Consider the following 22,249-nt stretch of genomic DNA (forward strand, 5'->3'; position numbering starts at 1 on the left):
GGATGGTTGGATGGGTTGGATGGGTGGGATGGGATGGGGTTGGGATGGGTTGGATGGTTGGGTTGGGATGGTTGGGATGGTTGGGATGGGTTGGGTTGGGATGGTTGGGATGGGTTGGATGGGTTGGGATGGGATGGGTTGGGATGGGGTTGGATGGGTTGTGTTGGGATGGGATGGGATGGGTTGTGTGGTATGGTTGGGATGGGTTGGATGGGTTGGGATGGGATGGGTTGGGTTGGGATGGTTGGGATGGGTTGGATGGGTTGGGATGGGATGGGATGGGTTGGGATGGGTTGGGATGGGTTGGATGGGTTGGGATGGGATGGGGTTGGGTTGGGATGGTTGGGATGGGTTGGATGGGTTGGGATGGGATGGGTTGGGTTGGGATGGTTGGGATGGGTTGGATGGGTTGGGATGGGATGGGATGGGTTGTATTGGCTGGGTTGCGTTGCCCCGGTCGCGTTGCCTTGATGCCCACCTGGAAGAAGGTCATGGTGGAGCCGGCGTGGATGGTGCCGTACTCAATGTTGGTCTGATCGGCCAGGTCATCGGCCGACTCGACCGGCACCTCCATGCGCTGCACGGTCAGGAAGGCCGCCAGGTTGGCCGTGTAGGACGAGATGATGATGAGGGTGAAGGCCCACCTGCAGGAAGAGCACGGCTGGGTGACGGTGGGGGTCTCCTTATGGGGTCCCCCCCCTTTGCGGTGGCCATGGCGGGGCCTCACCAGACGCCGCTGACGCAGCGGGTGGACAGGGCGCGGGGCATGATCTCGGAGCCCTGCTGCATGAAGCCACCGACGGGGAACCAGAGGCTGTTGCCCAACGTGTATTGGTTCTCCAGGAGGTCCTGGCGCTGCCGCAGGCATGGGTGCGGGTTGTACCACTCATAGGGGCTCAGCCTGCGGTGGAGGTGGAGGTGGTGGAGGTGGAGGAGGTGGAGGTGGTGGAGGTGGAGGTGGAGGTGGAGGTGGAGGTGGTGGTGGTGGAGGTGGAGGTGGAGGTGGGTGGTGGTGGTGGAGGTGGAGGTGGAGGTGGAGGTGGAGGTGGTGGAGGTGGAGGTGGTGGAGGTGGAGGTGGAGGTGGTGGAGGTGGAGGTGGAGGTGGGAGGTGGAGGTGGAGGTGGTGGAGGTGGAGGTGGAGGTGGTGGAGGTGGAGGTGGAGGTGGTGGAGGTGGAGGTGGAGGTGGAGGTGGAGGTGGAGGTGGTGGAGGTGGAGGTGGAGGTGGTGGAGGTGGAGGTGGTGGAGGTGGAGGTGGTGGAGGTGGAGGTGGAGGTGGTGGAGGTGGAGGTGGAGGTGGTGGAGGTGGAGGTGGTGGAGGTGGAGGTGGTGGAGGTGGAGGTGGAGGTGGTGGAGGTGGAGGTGGTGGAGGTTGAGGTGGAGGTGGAGGTGGTGGAGGTGGAGGTGGAGGTGGAGGTGGTGGAGGTGGAGGTGGAGGTGGAGGTGGTGGAGGTGGAGGTGGAGGTGGAGGTGGTGGAGGTGGACGTGGAGGTGGGGATGGGACATGGGAAGGAGGAGGAGGCATCACAAGGGAGGTTCCCCATTGGGAACTCCTATGGGCGTGCTATTATGGGATGTCCCTATTGTGGTTCATTGCGGGCTGCTCCCTATGGGGGTGCTATTATGGGATGCCACCTCTCGGGGGGGGGGGGGGGGGGGGGGGGGGGCGCATCACCTGGCGGCCAAGAAGAGGACGCAGCTCACGGCCAGGTAGGCGAGGAGCATGAAGAACCACACGGCCGGCGAGAAGGGGTCTAGGAAGGAGAAATACCCCGGCTTGCGGCCCTGCGGGGACACGGGTTGAGACCCCCATGGTGGTACCCAATGCGGCTCGGTGCCCCTCACACCCCCCCCCCCCCCCCCCATTTCCTCCTATGGACCCGTCCCCCCTCCCGTGTCCTCCTATGGCCGGGCCGTACCATGTGCACCCGGTAGAGGATGCTGATCCCCAGCGTCATGAAGGGCTTGGAGAAGTCGATGACCTTCTCCCGCTCGGCTGTGATGGTGAAGGCGGCCACGGCCAAGTCGGCTTTCTGGGGGGGGGGGACACAATGGGGGGCATGAAAGGGGATGCCCAAAGACACCCCAAAACCCCTATGAAATGATCCAACCCCCATAAGACACCTGAAAACCCCATTCGATGCCCCCATACCCACCTTAGATGCTCCAAAACCCCATCAGATGCCTCCAAACCCCCTATTAGATGCCCCATGACCCCTCCAAGCCCCCCCATAAGACGCCCTCAACCCCCCCTAAGATGCCCTCAAACCCCCTTAAGGTGCCTTCAAACACCCCTAAGATGCCCTCAAACCCTCCTAAGATGCCTTCAAACCCCCCTAAGATGCCTTCAACCCCCCCTAAGATGCCCTCAAACCCCCATAAGATGCCCTCAAACCCCCATAAGATGCCCTCAAACCCTCCTAAGATGCCCTCAAACCCTCCTAAGATGCCCTCAATCCCCATAAGATGCCCTCAACCCCCCTTAAGATGCCCTCAAAACCCCTTCAGGTGCCCTCAAACCCCCATAAGATGCCCTCAAACCCCCATTAGATACCTCAAAACCCCTATTAGGCACCCCAACCCCATACTAGATGCCCCCAACCCCATACTAGATGCCCCCAACCCCATACTAGATGCCCCAAACCGCCATGAGACGCCCTCAAACCCCCAGTAAGATGCCCTCCAACCCGTCTGCAGACCCCCATCGCCCCCCATACCCTATTGATGAGCTCTCCCACCATGCCGGTCCAGGAGCCGTTGGGCTCGGGCGCCCCATAGAGCCCGTCCTCCACCAGCTTGATGTGGAAGCGGAACTTGAGGAGCCCGGCCAGCTCCTGCAGCATGTCCACGCAGAAGCCCTCGTAGCGCTCGGGGCCGCCCGCGCCCCCCACCCGCATCACGTAGGGGTTCTCCTATGGGGTGGGATGGGGGGGTCATGGCCAAGGGATAGGGAGGATGGAGAGGTTGGAGCGATGGGGGGGGGGGGGGGGGGGGGGGAAGAGGGAGGCGATGGAGAGCAGAAAGGGGATCGCAATGGGGAGCTCAAGAGGAACCCAATGGAGAACCCAAGAGGAACCCAATGGAGAACCCAAGAGGAACCCAATGGAGAACCCAATGGAGAGCTCAAGAGGAACCCAATGGAGAACCCAAGAGGAACCCAATGGAGAGCTCAAGAGGAACCCAATGGAGAGCCCAAGAGGAGCCCAATGGAGAGCCCAAGAGGAACCCAATGGAGAGCCCAAGAGGAACCCAATGGAGAGCCCAAGAGGAACCCAATGGAGAGCCCAAGAGGAACCCAATGGAGAGCCCAAGAGGAACCCAATGGAGAACCCAAGAGGAACCCAATGGAGAACCCAATGGAGAGCCCAAGAGGAACACAATGGAGAACCCAAGAGGAACCCAATGGAGAGCCCAAGAGGAACCCAATGGAGAGCCCAAGAGGAACACAATGGAGAGCCCAAGAGGAACCCAATGGAGAGCCCAAGAGGAACCCAATGGAGAACCCAAGGGGAGCCCAATGGAGAGCCCAAGAGGAACCCAATGGAGAGCCCAAGAGGAACACAATGGAGAACCCAAGAGGAACACAATGGAGAGCCCAAGAGGAACCCAATGGAGAGCCCAAGGGGAGCCCAATGGAGAGCCCAAGAGGAACCCAATGGAGAACCCAAGAGGAACCCAATGGAGAGCCCAAGAGGAACCCAATGGAGAGCCCAAGAGGAACCCAATGGAGAGCTCAAGAGGAACCCAATGGAGAGCCCAAGAGGAACCCAATGGAGAGCCCAAGGATGAGCCCAATGGAGAGCCCAAGGGGAGCCCAATGGAGAGCCCAAGAGGAACCCAATGGAGAGCCCAAGAGGAACCCAATGGAGAGCCCAAGAGGAACCCAATGGAGAACCCAAGAGGAACCCAATGGAGAGCCCAAGAGGAACCCAATGGAGAGCCCAAGAGGAACCCAATGGAGAGCCCAAGGGGAGCCCAATGGAGAGCCCAAGAGGAACCCAATGGAGAACCCAAGAGGAGCCCAATGGAGAACCCAAGAGGAGCCCAATGGAGAGCCCAAGAGGAACCCAATGGAGAGCCCAAGAGGAACCCAATGGAGAACCCAATGGAGAGCCCAAGAGGAACCCAATGGAGAACCCAAGAGGAACCCAATGGAGAACCCAATGGAGAGCCCAAGAGGAACCCAATGGAGAGCCCAAGAGGAACCCAATGGAGAGCCCAAGAGGAACCCAATGGAGAACCCAAGAGGAACCCAATGGAGAACCCAAGAGGAGCCCAATGGAGAGCCCAAGAGGAGCCCAATGGAGAGCCCAAGAGGAACACAATGGAGAAACCAAGAGGAACCCAATGGAGAACCCAATGGAGAGCCCAAGAGGAACCCAATGGAGAGCCCAAGAGGAACCCAATGGAGAGCCCAAGAGGAACCCAATGGAGAGCCCAAGAGGAACCCAATGGAGAACCCAAGAGGAGCCCAATGGAGAGCCCAAGAGGAGCCCAATGGAGAGCCCAAGAGGAACCCAATGGAGAGCCCAAGAGGAACCCAATGGAGAACCCAAGTGGACCCCAATGGAGAACCCAATGGAGACCCCAAGGATGACCCCAAGGATGAACCCAATGGAGACCCCAATCGAGACCCCAATGAACAACCCCACAGAGACCCCAAGGATGAACCCAATGGAGACCTCAATGAGACCCCAGTGGTGACCCCAAGGATGAACCCAATGGAGACTCCAATGAGACCCCAATGGCGACCCCAATGGAGACCCCAATGGAGACCCCAATGAGACCCCAATGGAGACCCCAATGAGACCCCAATGGAGACCCCAATGGAGACCCCAATGAGACCCCAATGGAGACCCCAATGAGACCCCAATGAGACCCCAATGGCGACCCCAATGGAGACCCCAATGGAGACCCCAATGAGACCCCAGTGGAGACCCCAATGGAGACCCCAATGAAACCCCAATGGAGACCCCAATGAGACCCCAATGGAGACCCCCAATGGCGACCCCAATGGAGACCCCCAATGGCGACCCCAAAGAACAACCCCATGGAGACCCCCCCCACCCAAAGACCCCCACGCCCGCCCCCCAGCGCCCCACCGGGGAGCAGGAGCAGCCCCATAGACGCCAACGGCGCCCGACGGGGCTGCCCCAGCCCCACTCACCAGGATGGTGGTGATGATGAGGGTCTTGTTGGCCAAGCTATCGGAGGCATTGATGGCCAAGGTGGTGGCGTTCATAGCCAAGGTCCTATTGGAGTACCACACACCCACCTGGGGGGGGGGGGGGGGGAGGGAAAACCACGGGGGGCAGCCATGGGGCAGCCGTGGGGCGGCCGTGGGGCGGCTGTGGGGCAGGTCTCACCTCGCGGTGCCCGTGGCGCCCCTTCTCCAGCACGTGGAGGCTGTAGTTGGTCCTCTGCCCCTTGCTGTTGAACTCGACGCGGCCGGTCAAGCCATCGTACTCTACCTTTAGGGGGGGACAGAGGCCGTGGGGTGCCCCACACGTGTGGGGACAGGCTTGGGGGGGGGGGGTTGTCTCCAAGGGGGGCTTTTGGGGGGGCCCGGAGTTGGTTTTGGGGCCCCACATGGACCAACTGAGCCCCATAAGCATCACTGGAGCCCCATAAGCACTAACTGAGCCCCATAACCATCAGTTCAGCCCCATAGAAACCAGTTCAGCCCCATAGGCACCACTGAGCCCCATAAGCACCACTGAGCCCCATTGGCACCCATTGAGCCCCATAAACACCAGTTGAGCCCCATAGGCACCCATTGAGCCCCATAGGCAACCATTGAGCCCCATAGGCACCATTGAGCCCCATAAACACCAGTTGAGCCCCATAGGCACCCATTGAGCCACATAGGCACCATTGGGCCCCATAGGCACCATTGAGCCCCATAGGCACCATTGAGCCCCATAGGCACCATTGGGCCCCATAGGCACCCATTGAGCCCCATAGGCACCATTGAACCCCATAGGCACCCATTGAGCCCCATAGGCACCATTGAACCCCATAGGCACCCATTGAGCCCCATAGGCACCATTGAGCCCCATATGCAACCATTGAGCCCCATAGGCACCATTGAGCCCCATAGGCACCCATTGAGCCCAATGGGCACCATTGAGCCCCATAGGCACCATTGAACCCCATAGGCACCCATTGAGCCCCATAGGCACCATTGAACCCCATAGGCACCCATTGAGCCCCATAGGCACCATTGGGCCCCATAGGCACCATTGAGCCCCATAGGCACCATTGAGCCCCATAGGCACCATTGGGCCCCATAGGCACCCATTGAGCCCCATAGGCACCATTGAGCCCCATAGGCACCATTGAGCCCCATAGGCACCCTCACCATCCGCAGGTAGTTCATGAGGCTGGTGCCCGGTGCCCAGATGCCGGGCGCGGCGCAGGCCAGGGCTCGGCCGCCGACCTCCTGGCTCCGGTTGAGCGCCCGCACGGCACCGACCACCACGTGCACGGCATCGAAGAGCAGCGCGGCCGAGAGCTGGGGGGGAGACGGGACCCACGGTGGGGCTGGGGTCCACAGGGGGGTCTATGGGCCCCAGGGGGGTCTAGGGCCCCACTGGGTCTTGGTGTCCCCCATTGGGTCTTGGTGCCCCCCATTGGGTCTTGGGTCCCCCATTGGGTCTTGGTGTCCCCATTGGGTCTTGGTGTCCCCCATTGGGTCTTGGTGTCCCCATTGGGTCTTGGGTCGCCCATTGGGTCTTGGTGTTTCCCATTGGGTCTTGGTGTCCCCCATTGGGTCTTGGTGTCCCCATTGGGTCTTGGGTCCCATATTGGGTCTTGCTGGTCCCCATTGGGTTCTATGGGCCCCATTGGGTCTTGGTGTCTCCATTGGGTCTTGGGTCCCCCATTGGGTCTTGGTGCCCCCCATTGGGTCTTGGGTCCCCCATTGGGTCTTGGTGTCCTCCATTGGGTCTTGGGTCCCCCACTGGGTCTTGCTGGTCCCCATTGGGTTCTATGGGCCCCATTGGGTATTGCTGTCTCCATTGGGTCTTGGGTCCCATATTGGGTCTTGGGTCCCCCATTGGGTCTTGGTGTCCCCCATTGGGTCTTGGTGTCTCCCATTGGGTCTTGGGTCCCCCATTGGGTCTTGGTGTCCCCCATTGGGTCTTGGGTCCCCCATTGGGTCTTGGGTCCCCCACTGGGTCTTGCTGGTCCCCATTGGGTTCTATGGGCCCCATTGGGTATTGCTGTCTCCATTGGGTCTTGGGTCCCCCATTGGGTCTTGGGTCCCCCATTGGGTCTTGGTGTCCCCCATTGGGTCTTGGTGTCTCCCATTGGGTCTTGGGTCCCCCATTGGGTCTTGGTGTCCCCCATTGGGTCTTGGGTCCCCCATTGGGTCTTGGGTCCCATATTGGCTCTTGCTGGTCCCCATTGGGTTCTATGGGCCCCATTGGGTCTTGGTGTCTCCATTGGGTCTTGGGTCCCCCATTGGGTCTTGGGGCCCCCATTTGGTCTTGGTGTCCCCATTGGGTCTTGGTGTCCCCATTGGGTCCTGGGTCCCCCATTGGGTCTTGGTGTCTCCCATTGGGTCCCCCTTTGGGTTCTATGGGCCCCATTGGGCTCTAGGGCTCCATTGGGTTCTAGGGCCCCACTGGGTCTTGGGTCCCCCATTGGGTCTTGGGTCTCCCATTGGGTTCTACGTCCCCATTGGCCCTTGCTGTCCCCCATTGGCTCCTACCCCCCCCCCGTTCTCCCCCCCCCCCGTCGCCTTCTGTGCCCCCCATCTCCCCCCATTGCCCCCCGGGCTCACCGCGGGCCCCGGGTAGGGGCTGCGCTCGCAGCTCTCGCGCCAGGACATGTTGAGGCTGCGCTCGAACTCGGCGTAGAACGGGTGGCTCGTGTTGAACATGGAGAACCCCAGCACCGTGCGCGGCGCCGCCGCCCCCAGCCGCAGCAGAGGGAAGTCCTGGGGGGCACGGCCATGGGGCGCACCGTGGGACGCCGCTGGGGTCCCTAGGGGGGCGTCTAGGGGGTTCCTAGGGGGGTTCTAGGGGGTTTCTATGGGGCGTCGATGGGGTTCCTATGGGGTTCTTGGGGGTTTCTATGGGGTTCTAGGGGGTTTCTATGGGGTGTCTATGGGGTTCCTATGGGGTTCTAGGGGGGTTCTATGGGGCGTCTATGGGGTTCCTATGGAGTTCTAGGGGGTTTCTATGGGGTTCCTATGGAGTTCTAGGGGGTTTCTATGGGGCGTCTATGGGGTTCCTATGGGGTTCTAGGGGGTTTCTATGGGGCGTCTATGGGGTTCCTATGGGGTTCTAGGGGGTTTCTATGGGGCGTCTATGGGGTTCCTATGGGGTTCTAGGGGGTTTCTATGGGGGGTCTATGGGGTTCCTATGGGGTTCTTGGGGGTTTCTATGGGGCGTCTATGGGGTTCCTATGGGGTTCTAGGGGGTTTCTATGGGGCGTCTATGGGGTTCCTATGGGGTTCTAGGGGGTTTCTATGGGGCGTCTATGGGGTTCCTATGGGGTTCTAGGGGGTTTCTATGGGGCGTCGATGGGGTTCCTATGGGGTTCTTGGGGGTTTCTATGGGGTGTCTATGGGGTTCCTTTGGGGTTCTAGGGTGTTTCTATGGGGTTCTATGGGGTTCTATGGGTTTGCTATGAGGTTCCTATGGGGTTCTAGGGGGTTTCTATGGGGTGTCTATGGGGTTCCTATGGGGTTCTAGGGGGTTTCTATGGGGTGTCTATGGGGTTCCTTTGGGGTTCTAGGGTGTTTCTATGGGGTGTCTATGGGGTTCCTATGGGGTTCTAGGGGGTTTCTATGGGGTTCTATGAGGTTCCTATGGGGTTCTTGGGGGTTTCTATGGGGTTCTAGGGGGTTTCTATGGGGTGTCTATGGGGTTCCTATGGGGTTCTAGGGGGGTTCTATGGGGCATCTATGGGGTTCCTATGGGGTTCTAGGGGGTTTCTATGGGGTGTCTATGGGGTTCCTATGGAGTTCTAGGGGGTTTCTATGGGGCGTCGATGGGGTTCCTATGGGGTTCTAGGGGGTTTCTATGGGGCGTCTATGGGGTTCCTATGGGGTTCTAGGGGGTTTCTATGGGGGGTCTATGGGGTTCCTATGGGGTTCTAGGGGGTTTCTATGGGGTGTCTATGGGGTTCCTTTGGGGTTCTAGGGGGTTTCTATGGGGTTCTATGGGGTTCTATGGGTTTGCTATGAGGTTCCTATGGGGTTCTAGGGGGTTTCTATGGGGCGTCTATGGGGTTCCTATGGGGTTCTAGGGGGTTTCTATGGGGTGTCTATGGGGTTCCTTTGGGGTTCTAGGGTGTTTCTATGGGGTGTCTATGGGGTTCCTATGGGGTTCTAGGGGGTTTCTATGGGGTTCTATGGGGTTCCTATGGGGTTCTTGGGGGTTTCTATGGAGCGTCTATGGGGTTCCTATGGGGTTCTTGGGGGTTTCTATGGGGTTCTAGGGGGTTTCTATGAGGTGTCTATGGGGTTCCTATGGGGTTCTAGGGGGGTTCTATGGGGTTCTATGGGGTTCCTATGGGGTTCTAGGGGGTTTCTATGGGGTGTCTATGGGGTTCCTATGGGGTTCTAGGGGGTTTCTATGGGGCGTCTATGGGGTTCCTATGGGGTTCTAGGGGGTTTCTATGGGGCGTCTATGGGGTTCCTATGGGGTTCTAGGGGGTTTCTATGGGGCGTCTATGGGGTTCCTATGGGGTTCTAGGGGGTTTCTATGGGGTTCTAGGGGGTTCCTATGGGGTTCTTGGGGGTTTCTATGGGGTTCTAGGGGGTTTCTATGGGGTGTCTATGGGGTTCCTATGGGGTTCTAGGGGGGTTCTATGGGGCATCTATGGGGTTCCTATGGGGTTCTAGGGGGTTTCTATGGGGTGTCTATGGGGTTCCTATGGGGTTCTAGGGGGTTTCTATGGGGTGTCTATGGGGTTCCTATGGGGTTCTAGGGGGTTTCTATGGGGCGTCGATGGGGTTCCTATGGGCTTCTAGGGGGTTTCTATGGGGCGTCTATGGGGTTCCTATGGGGTCCTAGTGGGTTTCTATGGGGCATCTATGGAGTTCCTATGGGGTCCTAGGGGGTTTTTATGGGGTTGTATGGAATTCTATGGGGTTCCTATGGGGTGTCTATGGGGTTCTAGGGGGTTCCTATGGGGTTCTATGGAGCGTCTATGAGGTTCCATGGGGTTCTAGGCGGTTCTAGGGGGTTCCTATGGGGTTTCTAGGGGGTTTCTATGGGGCGTCTATGGGGTCTAGGGGGTTTCTATGGGGTTCCTATGGGGTTCTGTGGGGTTTCTATGGGGCGTCTAGGGGGTTCTATGGGGTTCTATAGGGTCGTTATAGGGTTTTCCTATGGGGATCTATGGGGCGAGGTGCTCACCATGGTGGTCAAGATGTACTTGTAGAAGGTGGAGGTCATGCCCAGCTCCGAGGCCTGCAAGGGGGGAAAAGGTGGGGCTGACCCATAGGGGTTCTGCCCCATGGCGTCAGGTCCTCCCCATAGGCCCCAGCACTGTGGTCCCCATCCCAATGTTCCTCATCCCCTTGGTCCCCATCCCATTGGTCCCCATCCCAATATTCCTCATCCCATTGGTCCCCATCCCATTGGTCCCCATCCCAATATTCCTCATCCCATTGGTCCCCATCCCATTGGTCCCCATCCCATTGGTCCCCATCCCATTGGTCCCCATCCGAATGGTCCCCATCCCAATGGTCCCCATCCCATTGGTCCCCATCCCATTGGTCCCCATCCCATTGGTCCTCATCCCATTGGTCCCTATCCCATTGGTCCCCATCCCATTGGTCCTCATCCCAATGTTCCTCATCCCATTGGTCCCTGTCCCATTGGTCCCCATCCCAATGGTCCCCATCCCAATATTCCTCATCCCATTGGTCCTCATCCCAATGGTCCTCATCCCATTGGTTCCCATCCCATTGGTCCCCATCCCATTGGTCCCCATCCCATTGGTCCCCATCCCAATGGTTCTCATCCCAATGGTCCCCATCCCATTGGTCCTCATCCCAATGGTCCTCATCCCAATGGTCCCCATCCCAATGGTCCTCATCCCATTGGTCCTCATCCCAATGGTCCCCATCCCATTGGTCCCCATCCCAATGGTCCTCATCCCATTGGTCCTCATCCCAATGGTCCTCATCCCAATGGTCCCCATCCCATTGGTCCCCATCCCATTGGTCCCCATCCCATTGGTCCTCATCCCAATGGTCCTCATCCCATTGGTCCTCATCCCAATGGTCCCCATCCCAATGGTCCTCATCCCATTGGTCCTCATCCTAATGATCCCCGTCCCATTGGTCCCCATCCCATTGGTCCCCATCCCATTGGTCCTCATCCCAATGGTCCCCATCCCATTGGTCCTCATCCCAATGTTCCTCATCCCATTGGTCCCCATCCCATTGGTCCCCATCCTATTGGTCCTCATCCCATTGGTCCCCATCCCATTGGTCTCCATCCCAATGGTCCCCATCCCAATGGTCCCCATCCCAATGGTCCCCATCCCATTGGTCCCCATCCCCATAGCCCCCATCCGCCCCATAGCCCCCACCCGCCCCACAGCCCCATGCCCCCCTTGCCACGCCGCGGTGCCACCTTGCTGAGCACGACGTGCGCCACGGAGGCGTTGGCGTCGATGATGATGGTCCCGATCTTGTCGTCCCGGATCTCCTTGAGCAGCGGCGTCGGATCCTGCCCGGCCTCGTCCAGCATCCGCACGGAGAGAGCATCCCGGGAGATCAGGAAGTGCCGGAGCAGCTCCTCCAGCCGCAGCAGGCCTGCACCCAGGGATAGGCAATGGGGCCCATAGACAGCCATGGGGCCCATAGACAGGCAATGGGGCCCATAGACAGCCATGGGACCCATAGACAGGCAATGGGGCCCATAGACAGCCATGGGACCCATAGATAGGCAATGGGGCCCATAGACAGCCATGGGACCCATAGACAGGCAATGGGGCCCATAGATAGGCAATGGGGCCCATAGACAGCCGTGGGGCCCATAGACAGCCATGGGGCCCATAGACAGCCATGGGGCCCATAGACAGCCATGGGACCCATAGATAGGCAATGGGGCCCATAGACAGCCATGGGACCCATAGACAGGCAATGGGGCCCATAGATAGGCAATGGGGCCCATAGACAGCCATGGGGCCCATAGACAGCCGTGGGGCCCATAGACAGCCATGGGGCCCATAGACAGCCATGGGGCCCATAGATAGGCAATGGGGCCCATAGACAGCCATGGGACCCATAGACAGGCAATGGGGCCCATAGACAGCCATGTTGCCCATAGACAGCCATGGGACCCATAGATAGGCAATGGGGCCCATAGACAGCCATAGGGCCCATAGACAGCCATGGGGCCCATAGACAGCCATGGGGCCCATAGATAGGCAATGGGGCCCATAGACAGCCATGGGGCCCATAGATAGGCAATGGGGCCCATAGACAGCCATGGGGCCCATAGATAGGCAATGGGGCCCATAGACAGCCATGGGACCCATAGACAGCCGTGGGACCCATAGATAGGCAATGGGGCCCATAGACAGCCATGGGACCCATAGACAGGCAATGGGGCCCATAGACAGCCATGGGGCCCATAGACAGCCATAGGGCCCATAGACAGCCATGGGGCCCATAGATAGGCAATGGGGCCCATAGACAGCCATGGGGCCCATAGACAGCCATGGGACCCATAGACAGCCATGGGGCCCATAGATAGGCAATGGGGCCCATAGACAGCCATGGGGCCCATAGACAGCCATGGGACCCATAGACAGCCATGGGGCCCATAGACAGCCATGGGGCCCATAGACAGCCATGGGGGCCATAGATAGGCAATGGGGCCCATAGACAGCCATGGGACCCATAGACAGCCATGGGGCCCATAGATAGGCAATGGGGCCCATAGACAGCCATAGGGCCCATAGACAGCCATGGGGCCCATAGACAGCCATGGGGCCCATAGACAGCCATGGGGGCCATAGATAGGCAATGGGGCCCATAGACAGCCATGGGACCCATAGACAGCCATGGGGCCCATAGATAGGCAATGGGGCCCATAGACAGCCATAGGGCCCATAGACAGCCATGGGGCCCATAGACAGCCATGGGGCCCATAGATAGGCAATGGGGCCCATAGACAGCCATGGGACCCATAGACAGCCATGGGACCCATAGATAGGCAATGGGGCCCATAGACAGCCATGGGGCCCATAGACAGCCATGGGGCCCATAGATAGGCAATGGGGCCCATAGACAGCCATGGGGCCCATAGACAGCCATGGGGCCCATAGACAGCCATGGGGCCCATAGATAGGCAATGGGGCCCATAGACAGCCATGGGGCCCATAGACAGCCATGGGGCCCATAGATAGGCAATGGGGCCCATAGATAGGCAGTGTGAGCCATATACAGCCGTGGGACCCATATATCCCCACATACAGCCCCTATAGCCCCCATAGCCCATCTCCACCCCATCCCTACTCCATCCCCATGCCATCCTAATCCCCATCCCATCCCCATCCCATCCCCATCCCATCCCCATCCCATCCCCATCCCATCCCCATCCCATCCCCATCCCCATCCCATCCCCATCCCATCCCCATCCCCATCCCATCCCCATCCCATCCCCATCCCCATCCCATCCCCATCCCATCCCATCCCCATCCCCATCCCATCCCATCCCCATCCCATCCCCATCCCCATCCCCATCCCATCCCCATCCCATCCCCATCCCCATCCCATCCCCATCCCATCCCATCCCCATCCCCATCCCATCCCATCCCCATCCCATCCCCATCCCCATCCCCATCCCCATCCCCATCCCCATCCCCATCCCCATCCCATCCCCATCCCATCCCCATCCCCATCCCATCCCCATCCCCATCCCCATCCCATCCCCATCCCCATCCCCATCCCATCCCCATCCCCATCCCATCCCCATCCCATCCCCATCCCATCCCATCCCCATCCCCATCCCATCCCATCCCCATCCCCATCCCCATCCCCATCCCATCCCATCCCCATCCCATCCCCATCCCCATCCCCATCCCCATCCCATCCCCATCCCCATCCCCATCCCCATCCCCATCCCCATCCCATCCCCATCCCCATCCCATCCCCATCCCATCCCCATCCCATCCCCATCCCCATCCCCATCCCCATCCCATCCCATCCCCATCCCATCCCCATCCCCATCCCATCCCCATCCCATCCCCATCCCCATCCCATCCCCATCCCATCCCCATCCCCATCCCATCCCCATCCCATCCCATCCCCATCCCCATCCCATCCCATCCCCATCCCCATCCCATCCCCATCCCCATCCCCATCCCATCCCCATCCCCATCCCCATCCCATCCCCATCCCATCCCATCCCCATCCCATCCCCATCCCATCCCCATCCCCATCCCCATCCCATCCCCATCCCATCCCATCCCCATCCCCATCCCATCCCATCCCCATCCCATCCCCATCCCCATCCCCATCCCCATCCCATCCCATCCCCATCCCCATCCCATCCCCATCCCCATCCCCATCCCCATCCCATCCCATCCCATCCCCATCCCATCCCCATCCCCATCCCATCCCCATCCCATCCCCATCCCCATCCCATCCCATCCCCATCCCATCCCATCCCCATCCCCATCCCATCCCCATCCCATCCCATCCCCATCCCCATCCCCATCCCCATCCCCATCCCATCCCCATCCCCATCCCATCCCATCCCATCCCCATCCCCATCCCCATCCCCATCCCCATCCCCATCCCATCCCCATCCCCATCCCATCCCCATCCCATCCCCATCCCCATCCCCTCCCATCCCCATCCCCATCCCCATCCCCATCCCCATCCCATCCCCATCCCCATCCCATCCCCATCCCCATCCCATCCCCATCCCCATCCCATCCCCATCCCCATCCCCTCCCATCCCCATCCCCATTCCCTACACTCCGCCTTGGCGCAGATGAGGGATGCGGAGCGGGTCGGGAAGCGCCGCAGGATGTGGCCCAGCGCCAGGCTCACGTCCTCGTTGCTCGGGTACAGGCTCACGGCGGCGAAGCGCAGGTACTGCAGGCGCGGGGTCTCCTCCGGGCCCACCTTGATGTGCGGGATCTGCGCCGCGAGGGGGCGATAGAGAGGCGGCCTCATGGGGGGGGTTCGGGGGGGTTTTGGGGCTGGTTTGGGGGGGTTTGGGGGGGTTTGGGGGGGTTTGGGGGGGTTTGAACAATTTAGGGCTGTTTTGGGGTGGTTTTGGGGCTGGTTTGGGGGGTTTTGGGGCTGGTTTGGGGGGTTTTGGGGGGGTTTTGGGGGGTTTTGGGGGTGTTTTGGGAGGTTTTGGGGGTGGTTTGGGGGGTTTGGGGGTGTTTTGGGAGGTTTTGGGGTGGTTTGAACAATTTAGGGCTGTTTTGGGGGGGTTTTGGGGGGTTTTGGGGGGTTTTGGGGTGGTTTGAACAATTTAGGGCTGTTTTGGGGGGGTTTGGGGGGGTTTTGGGGGGTTTTGGGGTGGTTTGAACAATTTAGGGCTGTTTTGGGGGGGTTTGGGGGGTTTTGGGGGGTTTTGGGGTGGTTTGAACAATTTAGGGCTGTTTTGGGGGGGGTTTGGGGGGGTTTTGGGGGGTTTTGGGGTGGTTTGAACAATTTAGGGCTGTTTTGGGGTGGTTTTGGGGATGGTTTGGGGTGTTTTGGGGGTGTTTTGGGGGTGGTTTTGGGGGTGTTTTGGGGCGGTTTTGGGGCTCTTTTTGGGGCTCCTTTGAGGCTGGTTTTGGGGTGGTTTGGGGTGGTTTGAACGATTTAGGGCTGTTTTGGGTCATTCTGGGTCGGTTTGGGTCAGTTTGGGCCGGTTTGGGTCAGTTTGGGTTGGTTTGGGTTGGTTTGGGTCAGTTTGGGTCAGTTTGGGTCAGTTTGGGTCATTCTGGGTCGGTTTGGGTCAGTTTGGGTCAGTTTGGGTCAGTTTTGGGTCAGTTTGGGTTGGTTTGGGTCAGTTTGGGTCGGTTTGCGTCAGTTTTGGGTCAGTTTGGGTTGGTTTTGGGTCAGTTTTGGGTCATTTTGGGTCAGTTTGGGTCAGTTTGGGTCGGTTTGGGTCAGTTTGGGTCAGTTTGGGTCGGTTCTGGGTCGCTTTGGGTCAGTTTGGGTCAGTTTGGGTCAGTTTGGGTCAGTTTGGGTCGGTTTGGGTCAGTTTGGGTCAGTTTGGGTTGGTTTGGGTCAGTTTGGGTCAGTTTGGGTCGGTTTGGGGCAGTTTTGGGTCAGTTTGGGTTGGTTTGGGTCAGTTTGGGTCGGTATGGGTCAGTTTGGGTCGGTTTGGGTCAGTTTTGGGCCGGTTTGGGTCAGTTTGGGTCATTCTGGGTCGCTTTGGGTCAGTTTGGGTCGGTTTTGGGCTGGTTTGGGTCAGTTTGGGTCAGTTTTGGGTCAGTTTGGGTCAGTTTGCGTCAGTTTTGGACCGGTTTGGGTCAGTTTGGGTCAGTTTTGGACTGGTTTGGGTCGGTTTGGGTCAGTTTGGGCCGTTTTGGGTCATTTTGGGTCATTTTGGGTCAGTTTGGGTCAGTTTGGGTCAGTTTTGAGCCGTTTTGGGTCAGTTTGGGTCGGTTTTGGGTCATTTTGGGTCATTTTGGGTCATTTTGGGTCGGTTTTGGGTCATTTTGGGTCATTTTGGGTCGGTTTTGGGTCATTTTGGGTCATTTTGGGTCGGTTTTGGGTCATTTTGGGTCATTTTGGGTCATTTTGGGTCATTTTGGGTTGGTTTTGGGTCATTTTGGGTCATTTTGGGTCGGTTTTGGGTGATTCTGGGTCGGTTTTGGGTCATTTTGGGTCAGTTTGGGTCAGTTTTGGGCCGTTTCGGGTGATTTTGGGTCGGTTTTGGGTCATTTTGGGTCAGTTTTGGGCCGTTTCGGGTGATTTTGGGTCGGTTTTGGGCCGTTTCGGGTGATTTTGGGTCAGTTTTGGGCCGTTTCGGGTGATTTTGGGCCGTTTCGGGTGATTTTGGGTCAGTTTTGGGCCGTTTCGGGTGATTTTGGGTCGGTTTTGGGCCGTTTCGGGTGATTTTGGGCCGTTTCGGGTGATTTTGGGTCGGTTTTGGGCCGTTTTGGGTGATTTTGGGTCAGTTTTGGGTCGGTTTTGGGTCATTTTGGGTCAGTTTTGTGCCGTTTCGGGTGATTTTGGGTCGGTTTTGGGTCATTTTGGGTCAGTTTTGTGCCGTTTCGGGTGATTTTGGGTCAGTTTTGGGCCGTTTTGGGTGATTTTGGGTCGGTTTCGGGTCATTTTGGGTCAGTTTTGGGCCGTTTCGGGTGATTTTGGGTCGGTTTTGGGCCGTTTCGGGTGATTTTGGGTCAGTTTTGGGCCGTTTCGGGTGTTTTTGGGTCGGTTTTGGGCCGTTTCGGGTGATTGTGGGTCAGTTTTGGGCCGTTTCGGGTGATTTTGGGTCGGTTTTGGGTCATTTTGGGTCAGTTTTGTGCCGTTTCAGGTGATTTTGGGTCAGTTTTGGGCCGTTTCGGGTGATTTTGGGTCGGTTTTGGGCCGTTTTGGGTGATTTTGGGTCGGTTTTGGGTCATTTTGGGTCAGTTTTGTGCCGTTTCGGGTGATTTTGGGTCAGTTTTGTGCCGTTTTGGGTGATTTTGGGTCGGTTTTGGGTCATTTTGGGTCAGTTTTGGGCCGTTTCGGGTGATTTTGGGTCGGTTTTGGGCCGTTTCGGGTGATTTTGGGTCGGTTTTGGGCTGTTTCGGGTGATTTTGGGTCGGTTTTGGGTCATTTTGGGTCAGTTTTGGGCCGTTTCGGGTGATTTTGGGTCGGTTTTGGGCCGTTTCGGGTGATTTTGGGTCAGTTTTGGGTCGGTTTTGGGTCATTTTGGGTCAGTTTTGTGCCGTTTCGGGTGATTTTGGGTCGGTTTTGGGTCATTTTGGGTCAGTTTTGTGCCGTTTCGGGTGATTTTGGGTCGGTTTTGGGTCATTTTGGGTCAGTTTTGGGCCGTTTCGGGTGGTTTGGGGTCAGTTTTGGGCCGTTTCGGGTGATTTTGGGTCAGTTTTGTGCCGTTTCGGGTGATTTTGGGTCGGTTTTGGGTCATTTTGGGTCAGTTTTGGGCCGTTTCGGGTGATTTTGGGTCGGTTTGGGGTCATTTTGGGTCAGTTTCGGGCCGTTTCGGGTGATTTTGGGTCGGTTTTGGGTCATTTTGGGTCAGTTTTGGGCCGTTTCGGGTGATTTTGGGTCAGTTTTGGGCCGTTTCGGGTGATTTTGGGTCGGTTTCGGGTCATTTTGGGTCAGTTTTGGGCCGTTTCGGGTGATTTTGGGTCGGTTTTGGCTCTCACCTCCTTCTCCCCACAGATGTGGCTGACGGTGGCAGCAGCCGCGGGGCTGGCGGCCGGGCCCAGCACGGACACGACGCCCTTGGGCAGGATCTGGCACACTGGGACCGGCACCGGTCCCCATCCCCGTTATCCCAGTCCCCGTTATCCTGGTGCCCATCCCCGTTATCCCAGTCCCCGTTATCCTGGTCCCCATCCCCATTATCCCGGTGCCCATCCCCATTATCCCAGTCCCCGTTATCCCGGTGCCCATCCCCGTTATCCCAGTCCCCGTTATCCCGGTGCCCATCCCCGTTATCCCAGTCCCCGTTATCCTGGTCCTCATCCCCATTATCCCAGTCCCCATTATCCCGGTGCCCATCCCCATTATCCCAGTCCCCGTTATCCTGGTCCTCATCCCCATTATCCCAGTCCCCATTATCCCGGTGCCCATCCCCATTATCCCAGTCCCCGTTATCCCGGTGCCCATCCCCATTATCCCAGTCCCCGCTATCCCGGTGCCCATCCCCATTATCCCAGTCCCCGTTATCCTGGTCCCCATCCCCATTATCCTGGTCCCCATCCTCATTATCCCGGTCCCCGTTATCCCGGTGCCCATGCCCGGGATTCCCAGTCCCCATCCCAATATCCTGGTCCCCATTCCGGGTACTCCCGGTCCCCATCCCCATTATCCCGCCCCATCTCTGCTATCCTGATCCCCATGAACGCCATTCCCAGTCCACATAAACATTGCCCCCATTCACCCCCATTCACCCCCATTGCCCCCATTGCCCCCATTCCCCCCATTGCCCCCATTGCCCCCATTGCCCCCATTCCCCCATTGCCCCCATTACCCCCATTGCCCCCATTCCCCCATTGCCCCCATTGCCCCCATTCACCCCCATTCTCCCCATTCCCCCCATTCCCCCATTCCCCCCATTACCCCCATTGCCCCCATTCCCCCCATTCCCCCCATTGCCCCCATTCCCCCCATTCCCCCCATTCCCCCCATTCCCCCATTGCCCCCATTCCCCCCCATTGCCCCCATTCCCCCCATTGCCCCCATTCCCCCCATTCCCCCCATTCCCCCCATTCCCCCCATTCCCCCCATTCCCCCATTGCCCCCATTCCCCCGTTGCCCCCCGTTGCCCCTCACTGGTCCCGGTGCTCTCGTAGGGGCTGTCCCGCTCCAGTTCGTGGATCTCCACCTCCAGCCGCGCCCGCGCCGCCGCCGCCGCCGCCGCTCCGCTCCCCCCCCCGCGCCCGTTGAGCCGCTCCCGCGCCAGCGCCAGCGCCAGGCGCTGACCCCCCCCGCACCCCCCGCGCTCGTCCAGGATCGCCGCTGCGGGGGGAGAATGGAACAGCCCGGAGGGACCCATAGGGACCCATAGAGACCCATAGAGACCCATAGGGACCCATAGAGACCCATAGGGACCCATAGGGACCCATAGAGACCCCATAGGGACCCATAGAGACCCATAGAGACCCATAGGGACCCATAGGGACCCATAGAGACCCATAGGGACCCATAGAGACCCATAGAGACCCATAGAGACCCATAGAGACCCATAGAGACCCCATAGAGACCCATAGAGACCCATAGAGACCCCATAGAGACCCATAGAGACCCATAGAGACCCCATAGAGACCCCATAGAGACCCCATAGAGACCCATAGAGACCCATAGAGACCCCATAGAGACCCCATAGAGACCCATAGAGACCCCATAGAGACCCCATAGAGACCCATAGAGACCCCATAGGGACCCCATAGAGACACCATAGAGACCCATAGAGACCCCATAGAGACCCCATAGAGACCCATAGAGACCCATAGGGACCCATAGGGACCCCATAGAGACACCATAGAGACCCATAGAGACCCCATAGAGACCCCATAGAGACCCATAGAGACCCATAGAGACCCATAGAGACCCATAGAGACCCATAGAGACCCCATAGAGACCCATAGAGACCCATAGAGACCCCATAGAGACCCATAGAGACCCATAGAGACCCATAGAGACCCCATAGAGACCCATAGGGACCCATAGAGACCCATAGAGACCCATAGAGACCCATAGAGACCCCATAGAGCCCCATAGAGACCCATAGGGACCCCATAGAGACCCCATAGAGACCCATAGAGACCCATAGGGACCCCATAGAGACCCATAGAGACCCATAGGGACCCATAGAGACCCATAGAGACCCATAGAGACCCATAGGGACCCATAGAGACCCATAGAGACCCATAGGGACCCATAGAGACCCCATAGAGACCCCATAGAGACCCATAGAGACCCCATAGAGACCCCATAGAGACCCATAGAGACCCCATAGAGACCCATAGAGACCCATAGAGACCCCATAGAGACCCATAGAGACCCCATAGAGACCCATAGAGACCCATAGGGACCCATAGAGACCCCATAGAGACCCCATAGAGACCCCATAGAGACCCATAGAGACCCATAGGGAACCATAGAGACCCATAGAGACCCATAGGGACCCATAGGGACCCATAGAGACCCCATAGAGACCCCATAGAGACCCATAGAGACCCATAGGGACCCATAGAGACCCATAGAGACCCCATAGAGCCCCATAGAGACCCATAGAGACCCCATAGAGACCCATAGAGACCCATAGAGACCCATAGGGACCCATAGAGACCCATAGGGACCCATAGGGACCCCATAGAGACCCCATAGAGACCCATAGAGACCCATAGAGACCCATAGGGACCCCATAGAGACCCCATAGAGACCCATAGAGACCCATAGGGACCCCATAGAGACCCATAGAGACCCATAGGGACCCATAGAGACCCATAGAGACCCATAGGGACCCATAGAGACCCATAGAGACCCCATAGAGATCCATAGAGACCCCATAGAGACCCCATAGAGACCCATAGGGACCCCATAGAGACCCATAGGGACCCATAGAGACCCCATAGAGACCCATAGGAACACATAGGGAACCATAGGGACCCATAGGGAACCATAGAGACCCATAAGGACCCCATAGAGACCCATAGGGACCCCATAGAGACCCCATAGAGACCCATAGAGACCCCAAAGAGACCCATAGGGACACATAGGGAACCATAGGGAACCATAGAGACCCATAGAGACCCCAAAGAGACCCATAGGGACACATAGGGAACCATATTGACCCCATTGGAACCCATAGGGACCCCATTAACCCCCATAGACACCCATAGAGACCCCATTCCCCCCCATTCCCCCCCATTGCCCCCCATTGCCCCCAGCTCTCACCCATGCGCAGCGCCGCGGGTGCCCCCGTGTGGCCGCGGGGGGCAATGGCGGCCGCGAGCAGCAGCAGCAGCAGCCGCGGTCCCGGCGCCGGCATCGTCCCGGGGCCCCGCTCCGCATGGAGGAGGTGGCGCGGCCCCGCCGCCTGCGGGACCCATAGAGACCCATAGGGACCCATAGAGACCCATAGAGACCCCATAGAGACCCATAGAGACCCATAGGGACCCATAGGGACCCCATAGAGACCCCATAGAGACCCATAGAGACCCATAGAGACCCCATAGGGACCCATAGGGACCCATAGAGACCCCATAGAGACTAATAGAGACCCATAGGGACCCATAGAGACCCCATAGAGACCCATAGAGACCCCATAGAGACCCCATAGAGACCCCATAGGGACTCCATAGAGACCCATAGAGACCCATAGAGACCCCACAGGGACCCCATAGAGACCCATAGAGACCCCATAGAGACCCCATAGAGACCCCATAGAGACCCATAGAGACCCCATAGAGACCCCATAGAGACCCCATAGGGACTCCATAGGGACCCATAGAGACTCCCCCTGAACCCCATGACCCGGGGGGGGGTCGCAGGACCTTGTTGGGGGTCAATGGGGGTGTTAATGGGGCAATGGTGGGGGCAACGTGGTAATGGGGGGGTCAATGGGGGTCTCAATGCGTCA

General features: G+C 58.7%; 1 protein-coding gene across 1 annotated transcript; it reads right to left on the reverse strand.

Moving 5' to 3' along the window:
* Positions 1 to 478: 478 nt before the first annotated feature.
* Positions 479 to 21,658, reverse strand: LOC308232755 (glutamate receptor ionotropic, kainate 5-like; the record flags this gene model as incomplete). The annotated part of the gene is made up of 15 exons (XM_080639986.1): positions 479 to 644; positions 728 to 901; positions 1,675 to 1,784; positions 1,919 to 2,032; positions 2,717 to 2,911; positions 5,167 to 5,274; positions 5,366 to 5,470; positions 6,361 to 6,513; positions 7,786 to 7,941; positions 10,373 to 10,426; positions 11,600 to 11,781; positions 14,958 to 15,123; positions 18,306 to 18,403; positions 19,438 to 19,623; positions 21,565 to 21,658. Coding segments are annotated over 15 exons (2,061 nt in total), but the record flags the coding sequence as incomplete, so codon positions are not given.
* Between the last annotated feature and the right edge of the window lie 591 nt (positions 21,659 to 22,249).

Source organism: Psittacula echo (assembly GCF_963264785.1).
Source record: "Psittacula echo genome assembly, contig: SCAFFOLD_178, whole genome shotgun sequence".
NCBI classification, from domain to species: Eukaryota; Metazoa; Chordata; class Aves; order Psittaciformes; family Psittacidae; genus Psittacula; species Psittacula echo.